This window comes from Doryrhamphus excisus, chromosome 1, assembly GCF_030265055.1.
Source record: "Doryrhamphus excisus isolate RoL2022-K1 chromosome 1, RoL_Dexc_1.0, whole genome shotgun sequence".
NCBI classification, from domain to species: domain Eukaryota; kingdom Metazoa; phylum Chordata; class Actinopteri; order Syngnathiformes; family Syngnathidae; genus Doryrhamphus; species Doryrhamphus excisus.
The window spans coordinates 17,872,415-17,897,915 of NC_080466.1; the positions used below are offsets into that span (position 1 = coordinate 17,872,415).

Genomic DNA, 25,501 nt, shown 5'->3' on the forward strand with positions numbered 1-25,501 from the left:
GGACTGTTCTTCATTCTATAGTTTCCACTTCCTGTTTCATCAAGCGGAATGATGCAAAGGATCAGGACGTATTGCGAGTCGGAGCGAAGTGCACGCTTGAACGGTGTGATTGTGACTGGGCTACACATTACACGCAGGTCTTGAAACCGGGAAGATGATAACAGAAGAGGAGAACAAGGAGAAATGGATGTGTTGATGTCAGCAACATGGATGCCCGCTTTTCTGGTGTAAGGTAGAAACACCAACACCACACTTGTCGGCGTCATCATAAAGTTCACCATCAAAAATCACAAAACTGAAATCGAAGCTAGCTAACAGTAACAAACGTTACTGTTACAAACAAACGAGGTTCTCTAGGGTTCATGGATGAAAAAAATAGCAAAAAAATAAATGAGATAGATTTTCAGACAAGGGAATACGCTAGATATGCTCACACGAGCACCAGGACTAAAATGCATTATGAAATATTTATCATTAGGCTAACATTAGTGGATGTAAACATCACAGTAGTCCTTGCATGAGTACTCATGGCAACACTTCCATCTAGTGGTCACAATGAGATACAACAAGAAGACATACTTCACAGAGTTAAAAAACATAATAATATAATAAAAAAATACAGAATACATGTTAACATGTCAATTGCATGACTAAATGAAAAAAGGAAACATGATTATGAAATATGACAATTATGTGATTTCATGCATCAATAATAATCTGAAATGCATATATATGTATATTCATTCATTTTCTACCGCTTTTCCTCACAAGGTCACGGCGGTTGCTGGAGCCTATCCCAGCTGTCTTCGGGCGAGAGGCGGGGTACACCCTGGACTGGTGGCCAGCCAATCACAGGGCACATATAGACAAACAACCATTCACATTCACATTCATACCTATGGACAATTTGGAGTCGTCAATTAACCTAGCATGTTTTTGGAATTTGGGAGGAAACCGGAGTGCATATATATATTTATTTTATTATTTTTTAATGAATGTAAATAACTTAAATCACTGACATTCAAATTTTCGACCACTCGGGTAAACTTTCCAGTGGACATTCAGCGATTCTGCTGGTTCTGAGGTGCACCAACCGCGCTTGCGCAGCAACCTTTTTGTGCAATAACGTGGAAAAAAACAAGTCTGCACAACCTCTGTAATGCACTTCCTTGTCTCAGGTTACACACACACACACACAGCGTCAGTGTAGGAATTTACAGGCTAAGAAGTGTGTCTCCTGTATGAGCCGCATGGACGCCCTCACTATGAGGACTTTGTGATCCTGTAGTCCAGCTGAAGGCGTACTTCCGGCGGGGGAAGAGGCACACCTTGGGAGACCCCCCCCACCACCACCACCACCACCATTGTTGTCTGTTTCTGCGTACAAGAACATTTGATCTGTCCATCATGTCTCGGAATGAACGGGCCTTCAGGGAGATCCTGCAAAGACCAGGAAACGACACCTGTGCTGACTGTGGCGCGCCAGGTGAGTGGACACCATGTCCCTCTTGTCTGATGTCTCTTCTCCTGTCATGAAAACTAACTACACTACAACACTTTGTCTTTTGGTATGTGATTTTGTGCTTTTTAAAGTCATTAATTGTTATTTTTGCGGTGTCCAGGAAAAAAAACAAAAAACACTTTAGTTGTATGCGTGTGTGTTTTTTGCAACCTGGAGGCTTGTGGACTAAAAGTCAGTGCGAGTCGGAACATGTTGCTCACGCCCTCACCTTGCTCTGGTTGTCTGTGTTGGCATGTGGAGGAAGGAAGAAGACTCCACAGTTTAGTTCAATGAATCAATGAAGTTACTTGCAGTGTTTGTTTTATGGGAAGCTAGCTTGTTTTACTGCTGCACAAATAGGCAAAGGTCATACAGCAGAGAGGCGGAGAAGTTGCCAAGCTGTTTAAATGTGTTTAAAAGTGTTTAAATGTGGGCCCCCGCTAAGCTAACGCTGCTCTTAATGCTTAATGCCCCCAGCATTGAATTGAAGCAGGGATGTCCAAACGTCTTAGTGATAACTTGCCACTACAATATTTGTCATGTTTTGGCTTGTAACCAGTCTTGGTAAAAAAAAAAAAAAAAAAAGCAAGAACAAAGAAACAGCATCATGACAGCAATGCGCCAACAACTGAAAGAAAAGAAAATTTGTGGTAGTTGTGGGTCACCAGAACGAAAAGCGTACAGGACAAAACACAAGGCAAAAAAGGGAGGAACTACAAAATAATAGAACATAAACAAGCTGTCATGCAGGCTGCCACACAGGACGCGACAGTACCCCCCTCAAAGATGGATCCCACATGTCAAAAGGTCCAAAGTCAAAGAGGGATAAGAAATGCCTTTATTCGTCACTCAGTGGGGAAATTTGCAGGTTAGATTATCTCTTAATATTTTTACTTTATTTTTGTAAAATTACTGTTACTACCACATAGGACGCGACAGTACCCCCCTCAAAGATGGATCCCAGATGTCAAAAGGTCCAAAGTCAAAGAGAGATTTGGCTGGTTAGATTATCTCTTAATATTTTTACTTTATTTTTGTAAAATTACTGTTAAATTGTATTATTTTAAAATTGGACATCCCTGTATGAAAGCATTTACAACATGCAAGTGATCCTCTTGTCCCCTAGGTGTCACTGTAGTGACAGTAAATGGAACCTAACACATGAAGCACATCAAGCTGAGTCATTAGTCCTCATTCATTCATTCATTTTCTCCCGCTTATCCGTGCTGGAGCCTATCCCAGATACATGTAGCCGCAAATCAAATATAGCCTTAGCTGCCATGTGCGCTGATTGTTATTGTATAACAGGGTCATTTAAGTCCCTGTAAATTTATTGCATCACCATATGTTATTGTTGTTTGTCACAGCTATAATAAATGAGACACTTCCCTTCTTATTAGTTTGTGCCACGCCTTTCTACTTCCCCCTTTGTTTGTGATAGTTGAATATGTTAATAGCACCAAATGAACTCAAGCTAAAAGATTGTATACGTCTGAAACATAATTACCTATAGTACCTTTAATGGTAGCAGAACATTTGCATCACCCTTTAACTGTCTTCTTATGAGCAGTGACTGCAATAGGCAATTTGTCTTTGTTCATTTACAGCACACATACACTCGTAATAAAGATGCTGTGATGTTCAAAGTGTCCCTGAACTCACCTCGAGAACGTTGTCCCCGCGCCGAATGGATAAACATGTTTGCGAGTTTGCCATACATAAATGATGCTGCTGTCGATGTGTTCAGGGACGCTAATCAGTTTGTCCTCATCACAGTCGTGTGTGCCTTGCCAAGCATTATAGTCTTTTGTTTCATTTTTGATTTTTATTTTTAATTAATAAGAATTAAGTTGTACATTTATGAGAATTAAGTTGTACATTTATGAGAAAAAAGTAATAGATTTATGAGAAAAAATAAGGTCATACATTTATGAGGATAAAAGTAATAATTTATTAGAATAAAGTTGTAAATTTCAGATTAAAAAAAAATCATTAACAAGTTGTACATTTTTCAGAATTAAGTTGTAAATTTTGACAAATTTTGTAAATTAACAAGGATCATACATTAAGAGAAAATAAAATAAATTTAAGAGAAATAAAGTCAGAAATTTATAAGAATTAGCTTTCTTAGCACCCTTCTCACTTCCGGATTCCTACAGATTCCTAACATTTACATTGCCTCAAAGAACTACGTTACTGCCATAGTGATGCCATACCTGCTAGCTGCTAGCCGGCTAGCAAATAGCTTCATCACACACTCGCTCACAGAGCCTAAAAAGGTAAGGCTTGGAGCTGCCTATTTCTCGACAGAATAGATGTGTCCCGTTACATGCATGAATTACTTGTCTCTTTTTAGCTGTTTTTATATCTTTAGAAAGACGTGTGTTCGTGGATGATGGGCAAAAAAGTGTAGTTTTCCTTTAAAGTTACTGCTCGTAATGTGTTATTTTTGACAGCCCATACTTTTTATTGTTTTTGTTTGTTTGTTTTTGACTTTCTGCTTCTTCTCATTTGGCTTGATCTTCTTTAAGGAATGCTGTGTTCTTCCAAGGCGGACCGTGTTACTGTGCTGTAACGATAAGAATGTTTGCTAGTGAGATAAGAGCAAGCGAAGGCAGCCAAAGTTTGACATCAAGTACTGCAGACGGAACACAAGCTGACATTTTTGTGTGTTTTTATGTAACCGTCAACATGTAATCCTTTAAAAATCTAACATGAGCAAGATGTGTTGAGTATTTTAGCATTTCTTTTCTGCGTAGGCACCAAAAGTTCTAAACAAAGCCACATTTTCTGAGACTCACAGTGCACACTGTTCAATAACAATGCTGTCCTGTTCTCTTTGCACAGATCCAGACTGGGGTTCCCCCTCGTTGGGCGTCTTCATCTGTCTGGCCTGTTCCGGGATCCACCGCAACATCCCGGATGTGAGCAAGGTGAAGTCCCTGGGTTTGTCCCACTGGGAAGACCACGAGGTGCAGGTGAGGTCATCAGCACTCATGAAAGCAGGGTGTAAATATCATTCATATCATTCCAAAATGTGCGTGTTGTCAGTTCATGGCAGAGAACGGTAACGAGGTGATGAAGAGCAAATACGAGGCCGCTGTCCCCGTCTACTACTATAAACCTTCACATAAAGACTGCCAGTGAGTAAGCATAGCACGGACACACGTGATTTTTGGGACCCTAATTCATAAATCAAAAGTAAGTTTGATTTAGGTCACTTATATTTATTTACATTTATTTTGATTTGGTTTTCTGTCATTTTGGTTTAAAGGAGTTGGGTTTATTTTTATCTAGTTCATATTTATTTAGTTTAATTTTAGTTTACTTTAGTTTAGTTTAGTTTGCTTTAGTTTAAAAACTGATTAGATTGTTTTTTGTTATTTTGGTTTAGTATAGTTTGTTTTAGTTTAAAATGGTTTAGTTTATTTGATTTTGGCTTAGTTCAGTTTATTTAATTTATATTTGTTCAATTTAGTTCTTTTTGGTTTGTTTTAGATATGTTTAATTTGATTTTGTATTCATTTGTTGGGGGTGTTGTTCATTTTGTTTCATTTGTGTTCAATTTGAGTTTAGGTTGAGTTACTTTGATTTATTTTGCTTAATTTTTTGGTTTTCTTTTTTTGTTTAGTTCATATTTATTTAGTTTTCATTTATTTTGGTTGAATGTAGTTTTTATTTAGTTTTGTATTTGTTTAAGTTTGGTTCAGTTTAGTTTGGTTTACTTTAAAAATTGGTTACTTTGGTTTAGTTTTGTTTTAGTGAACATTGTGTCGTCAATTTGTGGATGCCTTCAGGGTACTGAAAGAGCAGTGGATACGAGCAAAGTATGAGCGTAAGGAATTCACAGATCTTGCGAAGACGTTTACGTACGAGGAAGGCAAGTGAACACACACATAGACACATAGACACAAACATCAACACACACTGACCTTTGATCCTGCAGGTACTCGAGACGGTGCCTTGATGAAGAGAGGGCGGGACAACGGACAGTTCCTCAGTAGGCGATTTGTCCTGTCGGAGAGGGAAGGGACGCTGAAGTACTTCACCAAATATGACGTAAGCACACACACCTACACACACGCGCGCGTGTAGAGCGCAGTCTGGACTGGACGTGTTGAAACAAATCAGCCAAGCATTTGTCAAAGAAACAATTACAACAGCAAGTGTTAGCACTATTTTCTTTGGCGTACTGAACCTGTTTCAACATACACTTTCACACCATGAAAACAAATCAGAATTCACTGCAAATGTCGGTCTATATCTGGGAGATAACGCCCTAAAGCTTCCCGGAATAAAACTAACGGAGCGTTTTATCTCTTTTAAAGTCTCTGGGGTGTGAAACGTTCCCTGGCCGAATGACGACTTTTGTTTCATTACAAGTGGCGGTAATGTTCTAAGCGGGCTAATTTGAAATAGTCTACTTTCATGGGGGTGGGAAAGAACATTTATGGTATGTTTTGGTTTAAGGATGTTTGTATCATGTGACATAATGTCAAGTATGATGAAACATTTTTTATTTATTTTATTTTTATTTCTTTATTTTAATTCTAATATTTTGACCTTATTCTTGTAAAATTACACAAAATTATCTCAGATAATATTATAAAAGTGGGCAGCACGGTGGTCGTGTGGTTAGCGCGCAGACCTCACAGCTAGGAGACCAGGGTTCAATTCCATCCTTGGCTATCTCTGCGTGGGTTTTCTCCGGGTACTCCGGTTTCCTCCCACATTCCAAAAACATGCTAGGTTAATTGGCCACTCCAAATTGTCCATAGGTATGAATGTGAGTGTGAATGGTTGTTTGTCTATATGTGCCCTGTGATTGGCTGGCCACCAGTCCAGGGTATACCCCGCCTCTTGCCCGAAGACAGGGATAGGCTCCAGCATCCCTTGCGACCCTCGTGAGGAAAAAGCGGTAGAAAATGAATGAATGAATGAATATTATAAAAGCGAAGCAGTGTTAATACAGTAATAATACAGTAATAAAAACCAATCCAATCGTGCAGGCCAAGGAACCCAAAGCTGTGATCAAGGTCGACTCCATCAACGCCACCTTCCAGCCCGAGAAGATCGGACACCCCAACGGTCTGCAGATCACGTACCTCAAAGACTACAGCACCCGCAACATCTTCCTCTACCACGACAACGGCAAGGTCCGCCTCAGGTGGGGGGGGTTGCGGGGTCGCCGGTGTGGCGCCATCAAAACCCTGACTCCTGATGTTCTTCCTGCAGGAAATTGTAGACTGGTTCAACTCCATCCGAGCCGTTCAGCTTCACTACATGAAGGTGGCCTTCCCCGGAGCCACCGACTCAGAGGTCAGCGCAATACAATGATTTGTCCTCGCGCTTCCTGTCAACTTGTGTGACTTTGTCTGTTTGAAACCCCCAGCTGGTACCCAAACTCACCCGCAACTTCCTGAAGGAGGGATACATGGAGAAGACGGGGCCCAGGGTGAGTCCTCCAAGTGTGTCTGTATCAATGTTTTTGCCTAAAAACAGCAGAACCCTCTTGTTATGTAGAGGATCTTTGATTTGCATTTGATTTTTTTTCGGCCATCTCTGTGTCCCACATTCCAAAAACATGCTAGGTTAATTGGCGACTCCAAATTGTCCATAGGTATGAATGTGAGTGTGAATGGTTGTTTGTCTATATGTGCCCTGTGATTGGCTGGCCACCAGTCCAGGGTGTACCCCACCTCTCGCTTGAAGACAGCTGGGATAGGCTCCAGCACCCCCTGTAACCCTCGTGAGGATAAGTGGTAGAAAATGAATGAATGAATGAATGAATGAATGAATGGATTTTTTGCAGTAGGTCTTTTCAAACCAGCAGAGCGCTCCTGTCGTATAGTGGATCTTTGACTAGCATTTCTGCAGCAGGTGCCGAAAAACAGTAGAGTGCAGTTAGAGCATTGTCCTTGCTAATAATTCCCAACACAAGCAGCCATTGTTTAATTCTTTAAATTATTTGTGCAATTTACTGTTTACGCTGTACATTGTTGTTCATATATGATGTCATCTATTTATTCTCCACATTTTTATTCATTCATTCATTTTCTACCGCTTTTCCTGTCCCAGCTGTCTTTGGGCGAGGGGCAGGGTACACGCTGTACTGGTGACCAGCCAGTCACAGGGCACATATAGACAACCAACCATTCACACTCACATTCATGCCTATGGACAATTTGGAGTCGCCAATTAACCTAGCATGTTTTTGGGATGTGGGAGGAAACCGGAGTACCCGGAGAAAACCCACTCATGCACGGGGAGAACATGCAAACTCTACACAGAGATGGCCGAGGGTGGAATTGAACCCTGGTCTCCTAGCTGTGAGGTCTGTGCGCTAACCACTCGACCGCCGCCCTCACATTATTATTATTATTATTATTATTTATTATTATACAGGAGCCAGGCAACGACATTTCGTTGGCAATTTTACTGCTCTACCTATCTATCTATCTATCTATCTATCTATCTATCTATCTATCTATCTATCTATCTATCTATCTATCTATCTATCTATCTATCTATCTATCTATCTATCTATCTATCTATCTATCTATCCATCCATCCATCCTTCCATCCATCTATTGTGCACAGAATGTGTACGTGTGCTTTCATGCAGACAGCGTGTCCACGGAGACAAGCTGGCTAACAAGATCATCAAAGACATAAACACGTGGATAGAGGGCGGGTTCCCTAAGCTCTAGCGAGTGTTTGATGCCATTGCACTGATGTGAACATTTGGCTTTAGGATTTCAAATGTAATATGGAAGATTTAAACGACTTCCCTCTGATGATTTGTTATTAAAAGGCCTCAAATCAAGTGTCATTCACTTTTATGGTGTGAACATGAATCAAGGGGACATGCGAATGCAATTCAGCTAAGTATGTTGTTCTTCCATAGTTTAGCAGACGGTGTGTTTAAATGACTGTACTGTTGACTAATAACAGGTCAATCCAAATACAATGCTGCCATTGTTGTTGGTCTGATTGTGTCTTTTGTGTGTTTGTGTAGCAAACAGAAGGCTTTAAGAAGCGTTGGTTCACTTTGGACCAGAGACGACTCATGTACTACAAAGACCCTCTGGTAGGACAGTAACACACACACACACACATACATGCATACAGTGGTGTGAAATTTTTTTTGCCCTAAATGTTAACCGGGGCGGCCATAACTGAGGTGTAACTGTATTTCTATTTGTAGTCGTGCTAACCGTTTTTCCATGCAGGACGCCTTCGCCAAAGGCGAGGTGTTTCTGGGCACCAAAGACAACTACAGCGCCTCAGCCGGCCTTCCCGCCGGCACCTACTGCAACGGCGCCTGGCAGCACGGCATCACCATCGTCACGCCCGAGCGCTGCTTCCTGTTCACGTGCGAGACGGAGGCCGAGCAGCAGGACTGGCTCAAACACTTCAATGACGTCATGAGCGCTCAGATGTCCCCGCAGGAGTACACCAGTACGTGCATTCTTAGCTTCGTCTTTTTAGCTCTTTTATATCTTTATAATGCACAGAATAGAAAACGTTTTCATGTCTCATCATTTTTTCCATGCATGTGTCGTGAATTATTATGTCATTTTCCTTTGGACATGAGAATAAATGTTATTTCTTTCTTTCTTTGTGTGTTTTTGTCCCAGTGGAGGCTTTGTTCAAGCACCGACACTGACTGACCAGAGGAGGCGCCCCACCCCTCGTCGTCACCAACCAGGACTTCAGTGCAAAGTATTCCAAAACATGGTCAGTCATGTGAGTCAGTCTAATTGTTATCATTATTGACTGAAAAGTGTCATACAAACATCAACATTTTTTAATAGTATTGTCTCTCGTTAGAGTTAAGTAAAGTGGAGGTTTTGTTGGCCAGACGAAGAGGTAGAAAGTCACATTTGTCATAGTTTGTCACATACTGTATAGACATACTGTCCTGTTTATAGGCCGTTCAACGGTGCATTGGCGTCCTCCAGTGGCTAATTTAGTCACAACCAAGTCTCACACTATGTACTTAAACATGGAAATATGTTTTATTTGACATTTATTTTCATTTTTTTATTGTTGCCACAGTTATGTTCATGTTTTCTAGGGAGTTATTTTGACCAGATGTCCTACGGTGACACTCCCAAAATAGTAATCAAGTAGTTTCATATCTTTCTTACTGTTTTTTTTTTTTTTTTTTTCAAATATGGCATGACAATATGAAAAACCTAGAGCTTCCAATAATAAAATGTTTATTTGGGGAGTTTTTTGTTTAATTCCATGTTGTAGTTTTCTATATTTTACTTTTTTTTTTTAAACTTGTACAACTAATTTCTACAAAAAAGGGATGAGAACCGTTCTCCACACTGTAGCGACGCCCTCTATTTGTCTCCACCAATGAAAAGAGTCGTGTTAAGTGTGGTGCATAATGAGGCACACTCCTTTACAAAACTTTGACACCCTGCTGAGGAAAAACCACAAACGGAAAGGAGGAAAGGAAGAAAAGACGGGGACGACCTCCAAAGCGCCAGAAGAAGCTGTGAGGATCCATGCGTGATATCGGCGGCTGGACATGGACTCAGCTGCTGATGGTCCTCATGGGGGGTATGTTGTTCCTGGAGGTACTGGAAGTGTCCCAGCTTGGAATAGTTGGGCCTCAAGTGACAATACTGGATCAGACTAAGGAGACAATTTAATGCCTAAGAGCACTTTTGGACCGGCAATGAACCGCAGTGCCAGCAACGCCACGGGAGACGCTGGGTCCTCAGAGGGCACCGGCAGTCTGTGGGTGACATCCTTGCTGGGCTCCACCCTGCTAGTCATGTGGGTCCTGGGCGTGGCGGGCAACGCATACACCCTGGTCATCACGAGGTCGGCCGCGCTGCGCCGCATGGGCTCCGTGTACGTCTACATCGGGAACCTGGCCCTCGCCGACCTGCTCTACCTGTCCACCATCCCTTTCGTGGTGTGTACCTACTTCGCCCACGACTGGCTCTTCGGCGACGTGGGCTGCCGCATCCTGCTGAGCCTGGACCTCCTCACCATGCACGCCAGCATCTTCATCCTGGTAGCCATGAGTCTAGAGCGCTACCGTGCCGTGGCCAGGCCCTTCAGCGCCCGCGATTCTTCTACCCGCAGACGGAAACTGGCGGCGGCGGCCATCTGGGCCACGGCCTTCATGCTCACGCTTCCCATGATGGTGATGATCCGACTTCGGGAGGGCAAGCCATCTCCGAGTGGTGAGATCAAGCGGATGTGCTTCCCGACTTGGACCCTGGAGGCCTTTAAGGCCTATGTTACCATCCTCTTCCTGACAAGCGTTCTTGTCCCCGGGTTAGTCATCGTCGGACTCTACGTGGGCCTCGCCAGGCGCTACTGGGCGGCACAGGCCAGACTGGCGGGAAGCAGCGGCTCAGCCAGAAGACGTGGACTCAAACATCGCGTCATCTCCATGATCTTCAGCATCGTGGTGGCCTACTGGGCTTGTTTCTTGCCTTTCTGGGCGTGGCAGCTGGCCCAGCTCTTCTCTGCGGAGTCCCTCAAGGCGCTGTCCTCGTCCACGCTCCATTACGTCAATTTCTTCGTCACGTGCTTAACATACGGCAACAGCTGCATCAACCCTTTCCTCTACACGCTCCTCACACGGAACTACAAGGACTACCTGGCCCAGAAAGGTCAGCCGGCCGCCTCGAGCAGGACCGAGCCGATTTCAGCTGTAAGCCCGCCCTCGAGGACGCGTAGTCCAGGTGGAAGTCTCGACTGAACATCTAATCTCTGTGTCGCTTCTCTTAATAACAAACAGAAAAGAAACCTTGACGAAAGCAGGTGCAGGTATGCTCACTATTTGGCGTGTTCAAGTTATTGGAGTAAAGTAGTACGCCTATATATGAGCTCACTATTTGGCAAGCTGTCGGTCAGTAGCTGGCTTGTATCTTGGCTTGGGAAATACTCAAAAATGGTCCTTTTATAGAATATTTTAAGTCCCTTAATGACCATATGGTGCTATTTTGTATGTTTGTGCAAGATTTAAACTTTTTCCACACAAAGCTCCATGCTGAAAAATTCAATATTTCAGGTTCCATTCTTAATTTTTTTTAAAAACAATCCATGAAGACATGCTCAAAGTTTTTTTTTGTATTTCAAGAATAATAATTTGCATGGTCTGTGACAAACACATTATGTTTTATGTTTATGTTTATGTTATGTTTTTATTTCATTTGTTTTCCTTTTCTCAAGTAAATTTTCGTCTCTTCATATTATGTCTTTATTCTCGCAATATTTAGACTTTATTATCTAATCTGTTTGTTTGTTTTTTTTCATAATATTCTAGCTGCCATTTTTAGTCATTAATATTTCATTATTTATACAATTGTTTTCTCTTAGTATGGATATTTTCCTAATATTTTGCATTTATTCTCATAAAACTACTACACGTTCTTTGCCATTTTTGCTGCTTTTTGTGGTTTGTTTTTTAAATTGTATTTTCCGGAATGTTCCAAGGGCCAATAAAAAAAATGTCTGTAAATGGCCCCCAAGGCTCCATTTTGGACACCCGTGTTATAAGGTGATAGAACCATGTGATTTCTTCAAGCCAATCAAAAATAATAATAATAATAATAATAATAAAAGAAAATCAATAATAAAATATTAATTTATTTTCTACCGCTTATAATAAATGATAATAAATATTCTCCAAACCCTCTTCTTAAACCAAATAAATTATAAGTGAGTATATTTGTCTTATAAATGTAGTTTAAAAAATATATATTTTAAAATCTTGCAATGAACAACAGTAATTTTGTTTAAAAAAAATAATTAAATGTGGGCTTTCTAAGTATTCCCAATTGGCTTCCCGGGAATGTCCTGACGTCTTGCAACATTCCTCATCCTCTTGTACTTTCACGTCCTGCTACTAATTGTCCCTTGTGTCCATGTCACACGCGTTTTGCTTTTTATTTTGGTTGCTTTGTATCTCTTCCAAATAGACACTATGCTACAAAATGATGCTTTACAAATAATATAATCATACGTTGGAGATAATTTGGTCATATGTCAAGAAGTCAAATAAAGAGATTGAACATTTTTATGGCATTTATTAGCAAAGCAGTAGACTTTACAGTACACTGAGATAGGATGCGTTCTGGCACCCTCTGCAGGTCTTTATATGTTATTACAAGGTCACTCCTGCAAAGTCCCAATTTCCAGGAGCCTAAGATGAAGGAGGAGTCGCGTCCGGGTTTGAACGTTTACGCATGCTGACGTATGCTACTACTTGATCTTGATGCCGACGATCCTGGCGTCGCCGCTCACGTCGAAGTACTTGTACTTGACGTCTCCCAGTCGGTTGGGGAAGCTCATCATGCTGCCGTCGGGCAGCTTGACGTAGAACTCCTCATGGTTGAAGTTGATGTAGAACTGCAGGGAGGTGAAAGGAGAAAAGTCAAATGTTTTTCGCTCAAGCCAACCCATGTAGAGAAGACCTGCTTGGACTTTGGACCTCAAAGGAGACCCCTTATCTTTAAAAGTGGCTTTATGGCTCAATAAAGCTTCCTGTGATTATTACCTAGCGGAGGCATAGTACAAAATACTGACTCCACTAACGATCCTTGTCTAAAGATTGGAGTGTCGGACCAATAAAAGAACTTTAACGACACCAGTAAACATCCTTAAACGCTCATGAGCAGAGTTTAGTTAAGCCAGACTCAGTGTCACTGTATGTCCTGGCTTATATCATCGTATGAACAGAGCTTGTCTTCTTTTTACACCCCCTAAAAAAAGGCCCACCTTGCACTCCTCCCCTCGCGTGAAGCCAAAGTTGCTGTCCCGGTGCTCGTCACCCCAGCAGCCTCCAGACAAGGAGTTGCACACGATGACGCCGTCGTCGAAGCGAGGGTTGAAGTGCAGGGCGATATTATCGGAGTCGTGGCCGACGTTGATGGCGAAGCTGAGCCGCGAGGACAATGTGTTAGACAGATTAATTCAAGGATAATAAAAAAAAAAAAGCGCTGATGGCGAGCACTCACGTGCAGCAGTCGTCTTTGGGCTTGATCCTGATCTTGAACTCGTGCCCCTCCTTGAAGGTCATGTCCTTGACTTTCTGTGAAGGACAACAACTGTTGGATGGATGTTGGACCAATGGTAGATTGCTGACAACTTGTGGTTGGATAGTTGGATGGATGATGATTTGTCTGTGCTTTGGTGAATGGATGGATGTAAAAGATAAATGATAGATTGTCAATGGATGGATGGATGTTGGGATGTCTGCTGGGTGCATAATAGAGAGTGAGGAGATGGATGATTGGTTGGATGGACGGTGGATTAGCACTGGACAGTTGGACGGCTGATAAAGGATCATATCAAAGGATGGATGAAAGGCTGTTGAATGAATGATAACTTGTCACTGGTTGCATGAATGGATGGGTGAGGACGGATGTTAGACCGCGGTTTAATGGTTGGATGGAAGTTTGTTGAATGGATGAAGACTTGTCAATGGAAGGGTGCACATAAGATGGATGGCTGGATGAATGGGTGGATATAAGGTTGCCAATGGATGGATGAATTGAAGGCTTATAGATGGCTGATAAAGTGTGGATGGATGAAAGTTTGTTGGATTAATGATGTCTTGAATGTATTGAATGGATGGCTGGCTGGCTGGCTGACTTGTCAATGGATGGGTGCATATTGGATGGATGAATATGATGTTGTTGGATGGATGATTGATTGCCAATGGATAGATGGATGTTGGACCAATAGTTGTTTGCTGATGGATGGATGGAAGCTTGTTGGATGAATGATGACTTGTCAATGGATGGGTGCATATTGGATGGATGGATGGATAGATCCAATGATGGTCCAATGATAGATTGCCGATTGGAAGTTTGTTGAATAGATGAACACTTGCTGATGGATGGACGGATGGATGGATGGTTAGATGGATGGATGAAAATTGACTGGATGGATGATTGTCAATGGACTGGTGATTGGTTGGATGGATGGTAGATTAACAGTGGATGAATAGATGGTTGGATGAATGGAAGTCTGTTGGATGAATGATGACTTGCCAATGAATGGTTGCATTTGAGATTGATGAATATTATGTTGTTGGATGGATTGCTATTGGATGGATGGATGGATGGATGAATGAATGGATGGATGAAAGTTGGATGGATGGATGATTGTCAGTGGACTGGTGATTGGTTGGATGGATGGTAGATTAACAGTGGATGAATAGATGGTTGTATGGAAATTGTTGGATGGATGATAGATTATGGATGGATGGAAGTCTGTTGGATGAATGATGACTTGTCATCATCATCGTCATCATGATTGGATGGCCGGACTCACTGGATGAGTTGTCAATGGATGGGTGGATATCGGAAGCATGGATGAATGAAAGGATGAATGGATGGATGATAGATTTCCCATGGATGTTGGGCCAGTGATAGATGGATTGTGGTTGAATGGTTGGATGGATGGATGGATGGATGGATGGATGGATGGATGGATGGATGGATGGATGGATGGATGGATGGCAGTTTTTTGGATGGAAGATGCCTCATCGATGGAAGGATGGATGAAATATGTTTGTTACATATATGGATGGATGGATGGATACGAGGATGGCCGGTTGCTTGATGGTTGTATGGAAGGCTGTTGGATGGATGATAGGTTGCCATTGGATTGTCAGACTGATATATCCCGTATCTATGTATTTATTTATAGTACTTTATACAGTACTACAATTAGTTTGTAATGAGCAGAGCAGATATTCATATGGTGTGATTGTGTGTGCAGGTAAGCGGTGTGGTTCCACAAATGATTATCAGAGGTGTTCTTATCATGGTCATTTTTGATCATCAACCAGGATGCAACATGAACACCACGGCTGTAAAAAGCACCGAAACAGGAAGGTGCTGTTTGTTCGCCGCATGCACCGCCATATAAAACAATAAAAGCATAAAGACACGCCTCAGTGGGAACCTTCTGGGAACTAACGTAATACAATACATGCAGAATGAAGTGCAGCCGTCCCTTATTATGAAATGGATGAAACCCACACTACTGATTTCAAATTGTATCCATGGAATATACAGTTTGTTTTCCTAATCAATAAAAATATAACTTAATGTTGCCTCTCATCAACACACAGCTAGATACTCAGTCGCATGTCATTATTATTATCCTAATGATTTCCATGACACGTTATGCACAAATACACATCAATATCAATATAGACACATAGTTACATAATAACAAACTTTACAATTCAACATTACAACTCATCAGAACGACCAAATTAGTATTGACATGAGTAGTAACATTTCATTTGATCTCTCAAGGGTGATAAATAAAAATAAGGAGTGTGCCCGGTGTGAACTTTATTGCTCCACTTACCATCTTGGCTGTCTTCGGTGGGTCTTCTGCAGGTCGTGCCTCAAGTGACAGAGACCCGTGATGGCAGTTTCTTTGCTTTATATAACACAGGTGAGCTGATGCAGGAGGGGGCAGGTCGCTGCAGGGGTCAGCTAGTAAAACATTTCCCACCAATGACGGCACGGGAGTATTAGGTAGGCCTACAAGTTTGCTGTGGCACTTCCTACCTGCTAATGTTTTGCAAAATGAAAAGATAATGCACGGGATGTAATTTCAATTCTATTATTGATAGTTGTTGGTCAATTAGATAATGTACATGCTTAAAATGACTGTATGATACAGTGCAGAGGAGTGTCAATCCAAGCTGAGCACTAGCTCTCACTAGATTCCATCTGCAAATCTAACTCTTTAAATCTTGTTCCGTTTATTAACGTTTATTTTTTAATTCTTAATTAAATATTGTGTGGTGTTTTTTTATTTATTGCTGTTTTCTTCTGTTTCAGCATAGTCGCTGACGTCAATTTCAATTGGAGACACTTGATTGGATAGAAGTTGTAAGTGGGTGTAACCAAAAGCAAAGTAGCCAATCGCCTGTGTGTATTTTGTAATAGGCGTTCCTTACACTCAAACGCTGAATACTCCACTAGTATATCCAACAAATGATTTTAAAGTCGGTGGACGCCTTTTGGGGGGGGTTATTGAAATTATTTTAAGGGAAAAAGAAAAAAGTATGTAGGGTTTCGCCTAAGTCGGGCATGAACTTCCCCGTTTCAGTCGAACTGCTGACTGTAAGGTGTAACATGGACCCTTGATTGGATAAATGTCTAAACTCGTTTTGTAGGTAGGCCAATCACGTCTGATATTGTGCGATGGGCGTTCCCAACAAACCACTGCACAGTGGTGATTTGCGATACCGCTAGATTTGGAATAGATTCGATACCAAATAAATGCAGGTATGGCCAATATTGACACAGATAATGCTACTACTAAAAATTAAGGTGGTAGCCACTGCTATTACTATTAATATTACTATTACCTAGTAACTTGTAGAACACTAGTTCAACAACTGAAACGGTGTATGAATTTGTATTGGAGGACGAACGTCATTTGTGCCCCCACTTTGAGACAGCTTATTGGATGAACTTGGATTGAAGTGGGCGTGACAAAAAGTAAAGTAGCCAATCGCCTGTGTATATTTTGTGATGGGCGTTTCCATCAGTTGAGCCAGTCACAGACAGAAAGAAAGTGAATCCACAGCAGCTAGTAAACAACCAACAAGTTAGCAAGACCAGGTAGTTAGCTAGCAGTTTTTTTTAATTACTGTGGGTTAAATCAATAAGAAAGTTATTAAAATGACGTTTAAGGTAGCAGTGTATTTAGACAGCTGATCAGCTGCCACACGAGTAAGATAGCGTTGGCGTTTAATGACTTTGTCAAATGTTTGTGTAGCATTGAGTTAGCCGGCTAACCCTTAACTCAAGTTCCCCAGTGTGTCGCTAACGGCGAGACACCGCGGACTTGTCTCAACTTGTTCCCGTTGCTTGTTTCCACAACAGAGACATGGCGTCGTCGGAGTGGACAGGAGCAGCGTCAAGCCCGGATGGTTCTATATCCACCGCCGAGTGCACTGTGCCCGCTTGTATGTTTGCACCGGACCGGGGGTGCGCGGACGATCCGTTCGGGGAAGAGTGCGTGAACTACGACGGGGGTACCAACGGCCAGTCCGAGGGTCTTATAGATTTAAGCAACAAGGTGGACCTTCATTGTTGTTTTTTTATTATATATATGTATTCTATTTTAATATTGTGCTGGCAGTGAAATATGAGACAGTGACACGTACACACCACATGCTGGAGCGCCACTAAAAGTTTGTGTAGCCGAAAGCGATAAGCTATTTGAAATGTGGTTTGATTGTTATAACTTATAAAAAATATTTTGCTTGTTTGATGGAAACAGACTTACAGCAAAAAGAAGACACTGCTGTCATGCTTTTATGTGTTCGTGAACTATATTTTCATCTGACAGATTGCAACAAAAATGCTAGAAAGATGCTGGTAAAATATTTAGACTGCTGCATCTGCAAGGAGTTGAAATACTTAAAAATTATCTTTAAAGAGGGAGAAAATTGCAGCAGCCATGGCTCATACATAGCACAAGGATTGGTCAAAATAGTGACTGGTGGTGTTTGGTTAGTGAACTCTTAAGCATTTTAATCATTTGGCAAGAGAGTGTACATTATATTATAGCACTGATCTAAACTGCATATTTATCTTGTCCCCCACACAGCTGCTCCTGGTGAGTCCAACGGGGGAACAGTACGACGCACTGATGCGACATCTACGTCAACGGCTAGACGAGGGCTGCGGGGAGACCATCTATGTGGTCGGGATGGGCTCGGGTAAGACCGGTAGAAACTGCTATGAGCAAACCCCACACCATCGGATGCACTACATTATTTGAGGGGTGTCAAAAGTGCATGAAGAAAGCCAATTCTCCTAAAATGCTTTTTCGCTGCCATCACAAAGCTGAGATGCAGTTTTTGCTTTCCAAAATATCAAGATGGCCATTGCATCCTTTCATTTGTCACAATGTGGCCCAATGCAGACATTCATTCATTCATTATCCTCACAAGTGTCGCGGGAGTGCTGGAGCCTATCCCAGCTGTCTTCGGGCTTGAGGCTGGGAACACCCTGGACTGGTGGCCAGCCAATCACAGGGCACATATAGACAAACAACCATTCACACTCACATTCATACCTATGGACAATTTGGAGTCGCCAATTAACCTAGCATGTTTTTGGAATGTGGGAGGAAACCGGAGTACCTGGAGAAAAGGAACATGCAAACTCCACACAGAGATGGCCGAGGGTGGAATTGAACTCAGGTCTCCTAGCTGTGAGGTCTATGTGCTAACCACTCATCCGCCGTGCAGCCTCGTAGCAGACACCCCTGCTCTATTTGATTCCTTCACAGTCGATCAGACATGTTAGGTTGATTCAAGCGTGTCTGTTGTTGATTGTTTTTAGACGGCAGTGACTACGGTCTGAACGACAAGGACATGGAGGCGTCCGTCGCCACGGTAAGGTCACTGTGCGAGCAGATAGAGGCCGACCTCATCCTGCTGAGAGAGAGGACGGAGGCGGGCGGAAAGATCAGCGACTACCTCATCCGCCGGCGTGTGGACGAACAGGACTTCCTGGAAGTCAGGTAAGCTTTTTTCATGACACTTCGCTCATAAGACCAATGGCTCAGCACGGGTACAGCTTTCGTTTTGTGGTGATTATTTCTTACGGTGGGATTTTTCATGCAGGGTGGCGGTGGTGGGCAACGTGGACGCCGGCAAGAGCACGCTGCTGGGCGTTCTGACCCACGGAGAGCTAGACAACGGCAGAGGATTTGCTCGCCAGAAGCTCTTCAGGCACAAGCACGAGATGGAGAGCGGCAGGACCAGCAGCGTGGGCAACGACATCCTGGGTTTCGACCATGAGGGGCAGGTGCGCGTCTGGACAGGAAGTGACCCTTCAGGATCCCTCCTGCCCTCGCAGGAAGTCACCCTGTTCTCTCATCATGCTTTCTTCAGGTGGTCAACAAGCCCGACAGCCACGGCGGCAGCTTGGACTGGACCAAGATCTGCGAGAAGTCCTCCAAGGTCATCACCTTTATCGACCTGGCAGGACACGAGAAGTACCTGAAGACCACCGTGTTTGGAATGACCGGGCACCTGCCCGACTTCTGCATGCTCATGGTAAAACATTCATTCATTCATTCATTTTCTACCGCTTATCCTCGCAAGGGTCGCGGTCGCCCAGCTGTCTTTGGGCGAGAGGTGGGGTACACCCTGACTGGTGGCCAGCCAATCACAGGGTACATATAGACAAACAACCATTCACACTCACATTCATACCTATGGACAATTTGGAGTCGCCAATTAACCTAGCATGTTTTTGGAATGTGGGAGGAAACCGGAGTACCCAGAGAAAACCCATGCATGCACGGGGAGAACATGTAAACTCCACACAGAGATGGCCGCGGGTGGCATTGAACCCTGGTCTCCTAGCTGTGAGGTCTGCGCACTAGCCACTCGACCGCCGTGCAGTCCATGGTAAAACATATTGTTGCAATTATAAATACACAAGAGAAAATAAGACATTTCGCTTCATAGTCAACCACCAATTGCGGTCAGTTTTTCAATTTTCCAAAATTTACATTATTCGTTGTTTGTTTTATGACTTGAAGTCTTTTTTTTTATATTTCAACTTCATGCTACTAAAATGAAGTTATTTCTCTTAGTATTACGCTATTCTAGTAAAATTACAATTTTTTCTCTTTAGATTAGAACCTTTTCTCTTAGTATTTTGTCTTTCTTCTTGTAAATCACTGTTTTGCCGTTGTTGCTGTTAGTTTACCTTTCTTGTTAAATGATATATTGGTGTGTGGCACCTTCTAAAAATAAAACAACTACAGCGGCTACACTTGGGACACCCCTGCTAGAAATGACCAGCGGCTGATTAGTAGCTAAAATATATTTATTGTCCATCTTCTCAACTCACAGCGTTGTCTTTTTGCATATACGTATGAAGTCACATTCCAAAGAAAGACTTTTTGTTGTGTTATCTTGCAGGTTGGCAGTAACGCCGGCATTGTGGGCATGACCAAAGAGCATCTGGGTCTCGCTCTGGCACTCAACGTCCCTGTTTTTGTCGTGGTTACCAAGATAGACATGTGTCCCGCCAACATCCTGCAAGGTAGGACTGTGCATGCATGTGTCTTTTTTTTTTTATGAGGGTGCCTTCTGTGTCACATGACACTGGTCGGTCCACATCAAGATTCCTGTTGTGGCGTCTCAAGGAGCCCCCATTAGTGCATTTGTCATCTTTATTATCTCACTTCCGGATTAAATAAGTGTAGAAACAGTCTGTACAATAAGTCGTCATTGTATTTGTAGCTGGTTTCATGCAAAACCTTGAAAAGTAAGTCAGTTGCACCATGCACACCCTGAACTTTGTTACATTTTATTGTTGCTATTGTTTTATGATGACTTGAAAAAAATCTCAGCATGCCTTTAGTTTTTACATGTTGCCTTGACTTTGGCTGTATTGTCACTTCCATAATTGTTTTCCTTGATTTTGTAAGCAATATTTGACACCAATGGTGGAAATCATTTATGTTGTGTTTGTATTAGCCCATTCAGCCCAAATTCCACCCTCTTACCCCCAGCAAAAAAATCAATAATTTATTATTTGTTTGTTTGTTTGTTTGTTTTTTGTCCCCAGAAACCCTTAAATTATTACAGAGGCTGTTGAAGTCTCCGGGCTGCAGAAAAATCCCGGTGCTGGTGCAGAACAAAGACGACGTCATCGTCACGGCGTCCAACTTCAGCTCGGAGAGGTGAGACATCATTTTTGTAGCATAAAGTTGAAATATTAAAGAAAAAAGTAATATATATATATGCAATATATATTGTAACTAAACAGATACAGCGTGATTGTTGATTTTGCTACTACATAATATGATGTAATTTCTGGTAAATTCGATTGTGGGATGGAGGAGTTATAATAATATGGGAATAAAGTCGTAATATTAGAAGAAAGAGTTATTAATAAGAAAGTTGAAATATTAGCAAAATTTAGAAATGGGAAAAGGTTAAAGACCAAATAATGTAGGACTTTTTCCCCCCTGAAATATAGATAAGCTAGCAATGCACATTTGTTACTTCCTTGCATCATTCCGCCCACGGTGGAAAAAGGTTGGACACACCCACCATGTGCTTAAAAGTGGCCGTATTTACTGTATCTGGTGGCTTGGCTATGGTGACCACCCTTTAAAGATCGTTTTCAACTTGCTCTCTCACTCCCCTGCCCACAGAATGTGTCCAATATTCCAGATTTCAAACGTAACGGGGGAGAACATGGACCTTCTGAAGATGTTCCTGAACCTCCTCTCCTCCAGAACCAACTTCAACGACGACGAGCCTGCAGAGTTTCAAATAGACGACACGTACTCTGTACCGGTATGTACTGGAAGGTCCGGGTGGGAGGGAGGGGGGGCGACATCCCGACCTCATGCTCTCTTCACATGTCCCACCAGGGCGTCGGCACCGTGGTGTCAGGAACGACATTGCGAGGAAGGATTCGTCTGAACGACACGCTGCTCCTGGGCCCGGATCCTCTGGGCACCTTCATCCCCATCGCCGTCAAGTCCATCCACCGCAAGAGGATGCCCGTCAAGGAGGTCCGTGGCGGGCAGACGGCATCGTTTGCCCTCAAGAAGGTCAGCGGGAGAATTCTTGCGTTGCTCGTTTGGGCATTTAACTTTGTCCGAAACCTTTCTCAGCGGTGTGCCCGAATAGTTAGCTTTTTCTTTGGTTCCTGTAGGAAGCAGCTGCCCTATAAATGTGTGCAGGTGCGTTCTGCTTGCTCTCCACCTTCATCTGCTTGAGGCTCATTCCCACCTTGTCATGCTCCAGGGCCACTTAGCTGCCTCGTTCTGGCTGCTAGCATAACGCACTGCTACCCCTTGTCTAGCAGGACTTTTTTTTTTTCTGGTTCCCTCACATCCCAAATATTCCTCTTGTTTCCCGTCTCTCTTCAGATCAAACGCTCATCCATAAGGAAAGGGATGGTGATGGTCTCCCCGAAGCTGACGCCGCAGGCCACCTGGGAGTTTGAAGCAGAGATCCTGGTGCTCCACCACCCCACCACCATATCCCCGCGCTACCAGGCCATGGGTGAGTGTCCATGCCCGAGTTATCGAATAGCGAAAGGGAGAAACTAAATTGTCGGGCACCTTGAGCATGAGGTTAAAATGTCTCTCTTCCGTCTGCTCATCAGTCCACTGCGGCAGCATCCGTCAGACAGCCACCATCCTCACCATGAACAAAGACTGTCTGAGGACGGGCGACAAGGCCTCGGTCCACTTCCGCTTCATCAAGACGCCCGAGTATCTGCACTGCGACCAGAAGCTGGTGTTCAGGGAGGGACGCACCAAAGCTGTGGGCGCCATCACCAAGGTAACACGGCACCATCGCCGTCACACGGCAAAAAAAGTGAAAAAACAAAATGTGCTTGCAGCTCCTGCAGTCAGTCAACACCCAGGCGGCCAAGTCGCAGCAGGTCAAGATGCAGGCCAGCAAGAAGAACCCCGAGGAGGGGCGGCCACCCAGTCCCAACACGGCGGCGGCGCTCACAGTGAATACACACACACTAACGTCACAGAGCAAAGACAGTAAGATGCTATTGATCTGGTGCTTATCTGTGCATGATTGCTCTGCAGCTCAAGTCAGGAGGCAGCGGGCGGCGTCGAGGCGGCCAGCGGCACCGAGGGAAGGGAGGCGGGAATGTGGCCACGACGCCTCCAGTTGTCACAGCGGCAGCGACCGGTTCCGTTTAAATGTTTCACATCCATACAAAGTGAAGGTGACTTGACTGGGCACACGTTTTATCTTGACTGTTGGCCACTGGGGGGCGCTCCTTCCTCTTTTAAACAGCAGTATTTTCTGGCAACTTCCTTAACACAACTAAGCCAACTTCATTTCATAGTTGAGGGCTAAAAAAAAAATATATATATATATATAACATAATGGCTGAATTCACAGAATCTAAATGCAACACTTGGAAAACAATCACCAGCCATCTTCAAGCAGCAGTTTGGTCTCGTTTGTTTGTTAGTATTCTATACAAAGTAAATCAAACCACTAACCGCGATATGACATCAGTTTTGTGTGTTTTTTTTTCTAAAGAGCAATGAAGTTGCCTCACTGACTGAAATGTTCGAACAGCAGCCCGTTCAATAAGCTAAGCTAAGCAGCGCATCGCCACCTTGTTTGATGATCCCCTTAAACCGAGCGAGCGCCTCGTTCCTCACACTGACCTGAGGTAACCAGTGTGAGCCAGGACAATCCGAGTCTTGTTTTTTGTTTTATCTTTTGAAGAAAAAAAAAATCTTTTGTTGAGCACATTGCATGTTTACGTTCACTTCATGCCGTTTAAATTAAACGGCTGCAGTGTGGGTTGTACATCCTTTTCGATAAAGTTGTTGTAAAAACACATCATGCTCATTGTGTTACATTGTTCTTCCTGTCAGCTGTGGAAGAAAAACACCTTGACTTGAAAAATGACATCAGGATAATTAGGCAAGATTACCAGAGCAAATCAAGCACTATTTTTATGTCCTGACTGTGACTTTAACGACGTCGTAAATTCCCCTGAGCTCACTTTCAGGGAGACATTTCACTTGATAGTTGTACCAGATGCACCGCAATACGGGAGGAAAAAAAAACGTAGACACCAAGTCCATGTCCGTGATGGCACATTAGCTGCTCGGAACATGTGTCCGAATACAGTGCACCATGCTGGGGCACATCAGGGCACTGGGCTGGAGGAAGCAAGATACGACTCATTCATTCATTTTCTACCGCTTTTTCCTTACGAGGGTCGTGGGTTGTGCTGGAGCCTATCCCAGCTTTCTTCTTGCGAGAGGTGGGGTACACCCTGGACTGGTGGCCAGCCAATCACAGGGCACATATAGACAAACAACCATTCACACTCACATTTATACCTATGGACAATTTGGAGTCGCTAATTAACCTAGCATGTTTTTGGAATGTGGGAGGAAACCGGATTTCCCGGAGAAAACCCACGCATGCACGGGGATGGGATGGCCGTGGGTGGAATCAATATGTTTGTGTTTGTTGTGTTTTAGCTTGCATCATATGGGCAGCTGCTTCAAATATGAATCATTTTTTACATGAAAATACAATTTTGAGGTGGGATCCCACAGGGTGATGTGTTAGAACCCAGTCTTTTTTCTCTCTTATCCTCACAAGGGTTGCGGGGGTGCTGGAGCCTATCCCAGCTTTCTTCTTGCGAGAGGCGGGGTACACCCTGGACTGGTGGCCAACCAATCACAGGGCACATATAGACAAACAACCATTCACACTCACATTCATACCTATGGACAATTTGGAGTCGCTAATTAACCTAGCATGTTTTTGGAGAGTGGGAGGAAACCGGAGTACCCGGAGAAAACCCATGCATACACGGGGAGAACATGCAAACTCCACACAGAGATGGCCAAGGGTGGAATTGAACCCTGGTCTCCTAACTGTGAGGTCTGCACGCTAACCACTCAATCACCGTGCAGCCCGAAGATACGACTCAATCTTCCTTATTTTCTAGAAGACCTGCTCTACTTCTTGACCCACTCCCGCCCTTAGTGTTACGGTTTGGGTGTTAGGTCTGGGTAAGGGCCACAAACGAGGGTCACACATAATGATGGCATATAGTGACTTGATGTTGCGGCTATCAATACTTTATGTCCTTGCAATGGCCCGGCCCTTAATGAAGCAGGATGTTCACCCAGGATGCATCCCACATATTCTCTCTTTTATGGCGTCTGCTTGTCAACGCCTCGCATCCCCAGAGGGGGCGGCGCCGACTGAAAGGAAAACAAAGCAATCAGCCATTGGAAAGTACCAATAGGCCAACTCTATTTGCAATCATTGACAGCGGATGGCTGACTCCTTCTGCACTGTTGAGCAAATGTGATTGAAAGTCATTTGCACAGAAAGATGATTGTTGGTCTTTATAGAAATGACATCATCACTTCCTACCTTCTGTACACCACGAAATGAGCTGTTCTCAATGTTTTGTCTTT

General features: G+C 43.3%; 4 protein-coding genes and 1 long non-coding RNA gene across 7 annotated transcripts; 3 read left to right on the forward strand and 2 right to left on the reverse strand.

Annotated features, from left to right (window-relative positions):
- Positions 1-1,138: 1,138 nt before the first annotated feature.
- On the forward strand, positions 1,139-9,737 carry zgc:92360 (uncharacterized protein LOC436988 homolog). The gene is made up of 11 exons (XM_058089454.1): positions 1,139-1,486; positions 4,349-4,479; positions 4,553-4,644; positions 5,299-5,381; positions 5,448-5,560; positions 6,511-6,657; positions 6,737-6,820; positions 6,894-6,956; positions 8,520-8,591; positions 8,734-8,962; positions 9,142-9,737. Exons 1-11 carry the CDS (start codon positions 1,408-1,410, stop codon positions 9,168-9,170), a joined length of 1,122 nt encoding a protein of 373 aa, XP_057945437.1. The 5' UTR covers positions 1,139-1,407; the 3' UTR covers positions 9,171-9,737.
- On the reverse strand, positions 3,516-5,868 carry LOC131139665 (uncharacterized). Its single transcript, XR_009132285.1, has 3 exons — positions 5,434-5,868; positions 4,303-4,457; positions 3,516-4,070 (listed from the first exon to the last, which is right to left on the reverse strand). It is a non-coding gene; the product is annotated as an uncharacterized LOC131139665 (long non-coding RNA).
- Positions 9,738-9,896: 159 nt separating the features above from the next.
- Positions 9,897-12,502, forward strand: uts2r4 (urotensin-2 receptor 4). The gene has a single exon (XM_058089467.1). The coding sequence runs from the start codon at positions 10,170-10,172 to the stop codon at positions 11,235-11,237; it is 1,068 nt and encodes a 355-aa protein (XP_057945450.1). The 5' UTR covers positions 9,897-10,169; the 3' UTR covers positions 11,238-12,502.
- Positions 12,503-12,572: 70 nt separating this feature from the next.
- On the reverse strand, positions 12,573-16,061 carry lgals2b (lectin, galactoside-binding, soluble, 2b). Its single transcript, XM_058088336.1, has 4 exons — positions 15,869-16,061; positions 13,498-13,571; positions 13,259-13,418; positions 12,573-12,889 (listed from the first exon to the last, which is right to left on the reverse strand). Exons 1-4 carry the CDS (start codon positions 15,869-15,871, stop codon positions 12,743-12,745), a joined length of 384 nt encoding a protein of 127 aa, XP_057944319.1. The 5' UTR covers positions 15,872-16,061; the 3' UTR covers positions 12,573-12,742.
- A 604-nt stretch (positions 16,062-16,665) lies between these two features.
- Positions 16,666-24,881, forward strand: gtpbp1l (GTP binding protein 1, like). Of its 3 annotated transcripts, none has more exons than XM_058088335.1 (14): positions 16,666-16,800; positions 17,404-17,599; positions 18,134-18,245; positions 18,874-19,054; positions 19,158-19,341; positions 19,428-19,592; positions 20,469-20,592; positions 21,121-21,235; positions 21,713-21,857; positions 21,935-22,117; positions 22,439-22,574; positions 22,678-22,856; positions 22,918-23,034; positions 23,120-24,881. In XM_058088335.1, the coding sequence occupies exons 2-14, from the start codon at positions 17,408-17,410 to the stop codon at positions 23,234-23,236; spliced, it is 1,950 nt and encodes a 649-aa protein (XP_057944318.1). In that variant the 5' UTR covers positions 16,666-16,800; positions 17,404-17,407; the 3' UTR covers positions 23,237-24,881. The 3 variants fall into 3 exon arrangements, with proteins under 3 accessions (XP_057944318.1, XP_057944316.1, XP_057944317.1); XM_058088333.1 differs by lacking the exon at positions 16,666-16,800 and adding an exon at positions 17,038-17,139; XM_058088334.1 differs by lacking the exon at positions 16,666-16,800 and adding an exon at positions 17,106-17,250.
- The last annotated feature ends 620 nt before the right edge of the window (positions 24,882-25,501 follow it).

Coding starts and splice junctions, on each gene's coding strand:
- zgc:92360 (XM_058089454.1), top strand. CDS start 1,408: ATGTCTCGGAATGAACGGGCCTTCAGGGAGATCCTGCAAAGACCAGGA. Junction 6,658..6,736: donor TCTACCACGACAACGGCAAG/GTCCGCCTCAGG, acceptor TTCTTCCTGCAG/GAAATTGTAGACTGGTTCAA. Junction 6,821..6,893: donor CCGGAGCCACCGACTCAGAG/GTCAGCGCAATA, acceptor TGAAACCCCCAG/CTGGTACCCAAACTCACCCG.
- uts2r4 (XM_058089467.1), top strand. CDS start 10,170: ATGCCTAAGAGCACTTTTGGACCGGCAATGAACCGCAGTGCCAGCAAC.
- lgals2b (XM_058088336.1), bottom strand. Junction 13,419..13,497: donor CCCAAAGACGACTGCTGCAC/GTGAGTGCTCGC, acceptor CTCGCGGCTCAG/CTTCGCCATCAACGTCGGCC. Junction 12,890..13,258: donor CGCGAGGGGAGGAGTGCAAG/GTGGGCCTTTTT, acceptor ACCTCCCTGCAG/TTCTACATCAACTTCAACCA.
- gtpbp1l (XM_058088335.1), top strand. CDS start 17,408: ATGGCGTCGTCGGAGTGGACAGGAGCAGCGTCAAGCCCGGATGGTTCT. Junction 18,246..18,873: donor TGTGGTCGGGATGGGCTCGG/GTAAGACCGGTA, acceptor GATTGTTTTTAG/ACGGCAGTGACTACGGTCTG. Junction 21,858..21,934: donor ACGACACGTACTCTGTACCG/GTATGTACTGGA, acceptor ATGTCCCACCAG/GGCGTCGGCACCGTGGTGTC.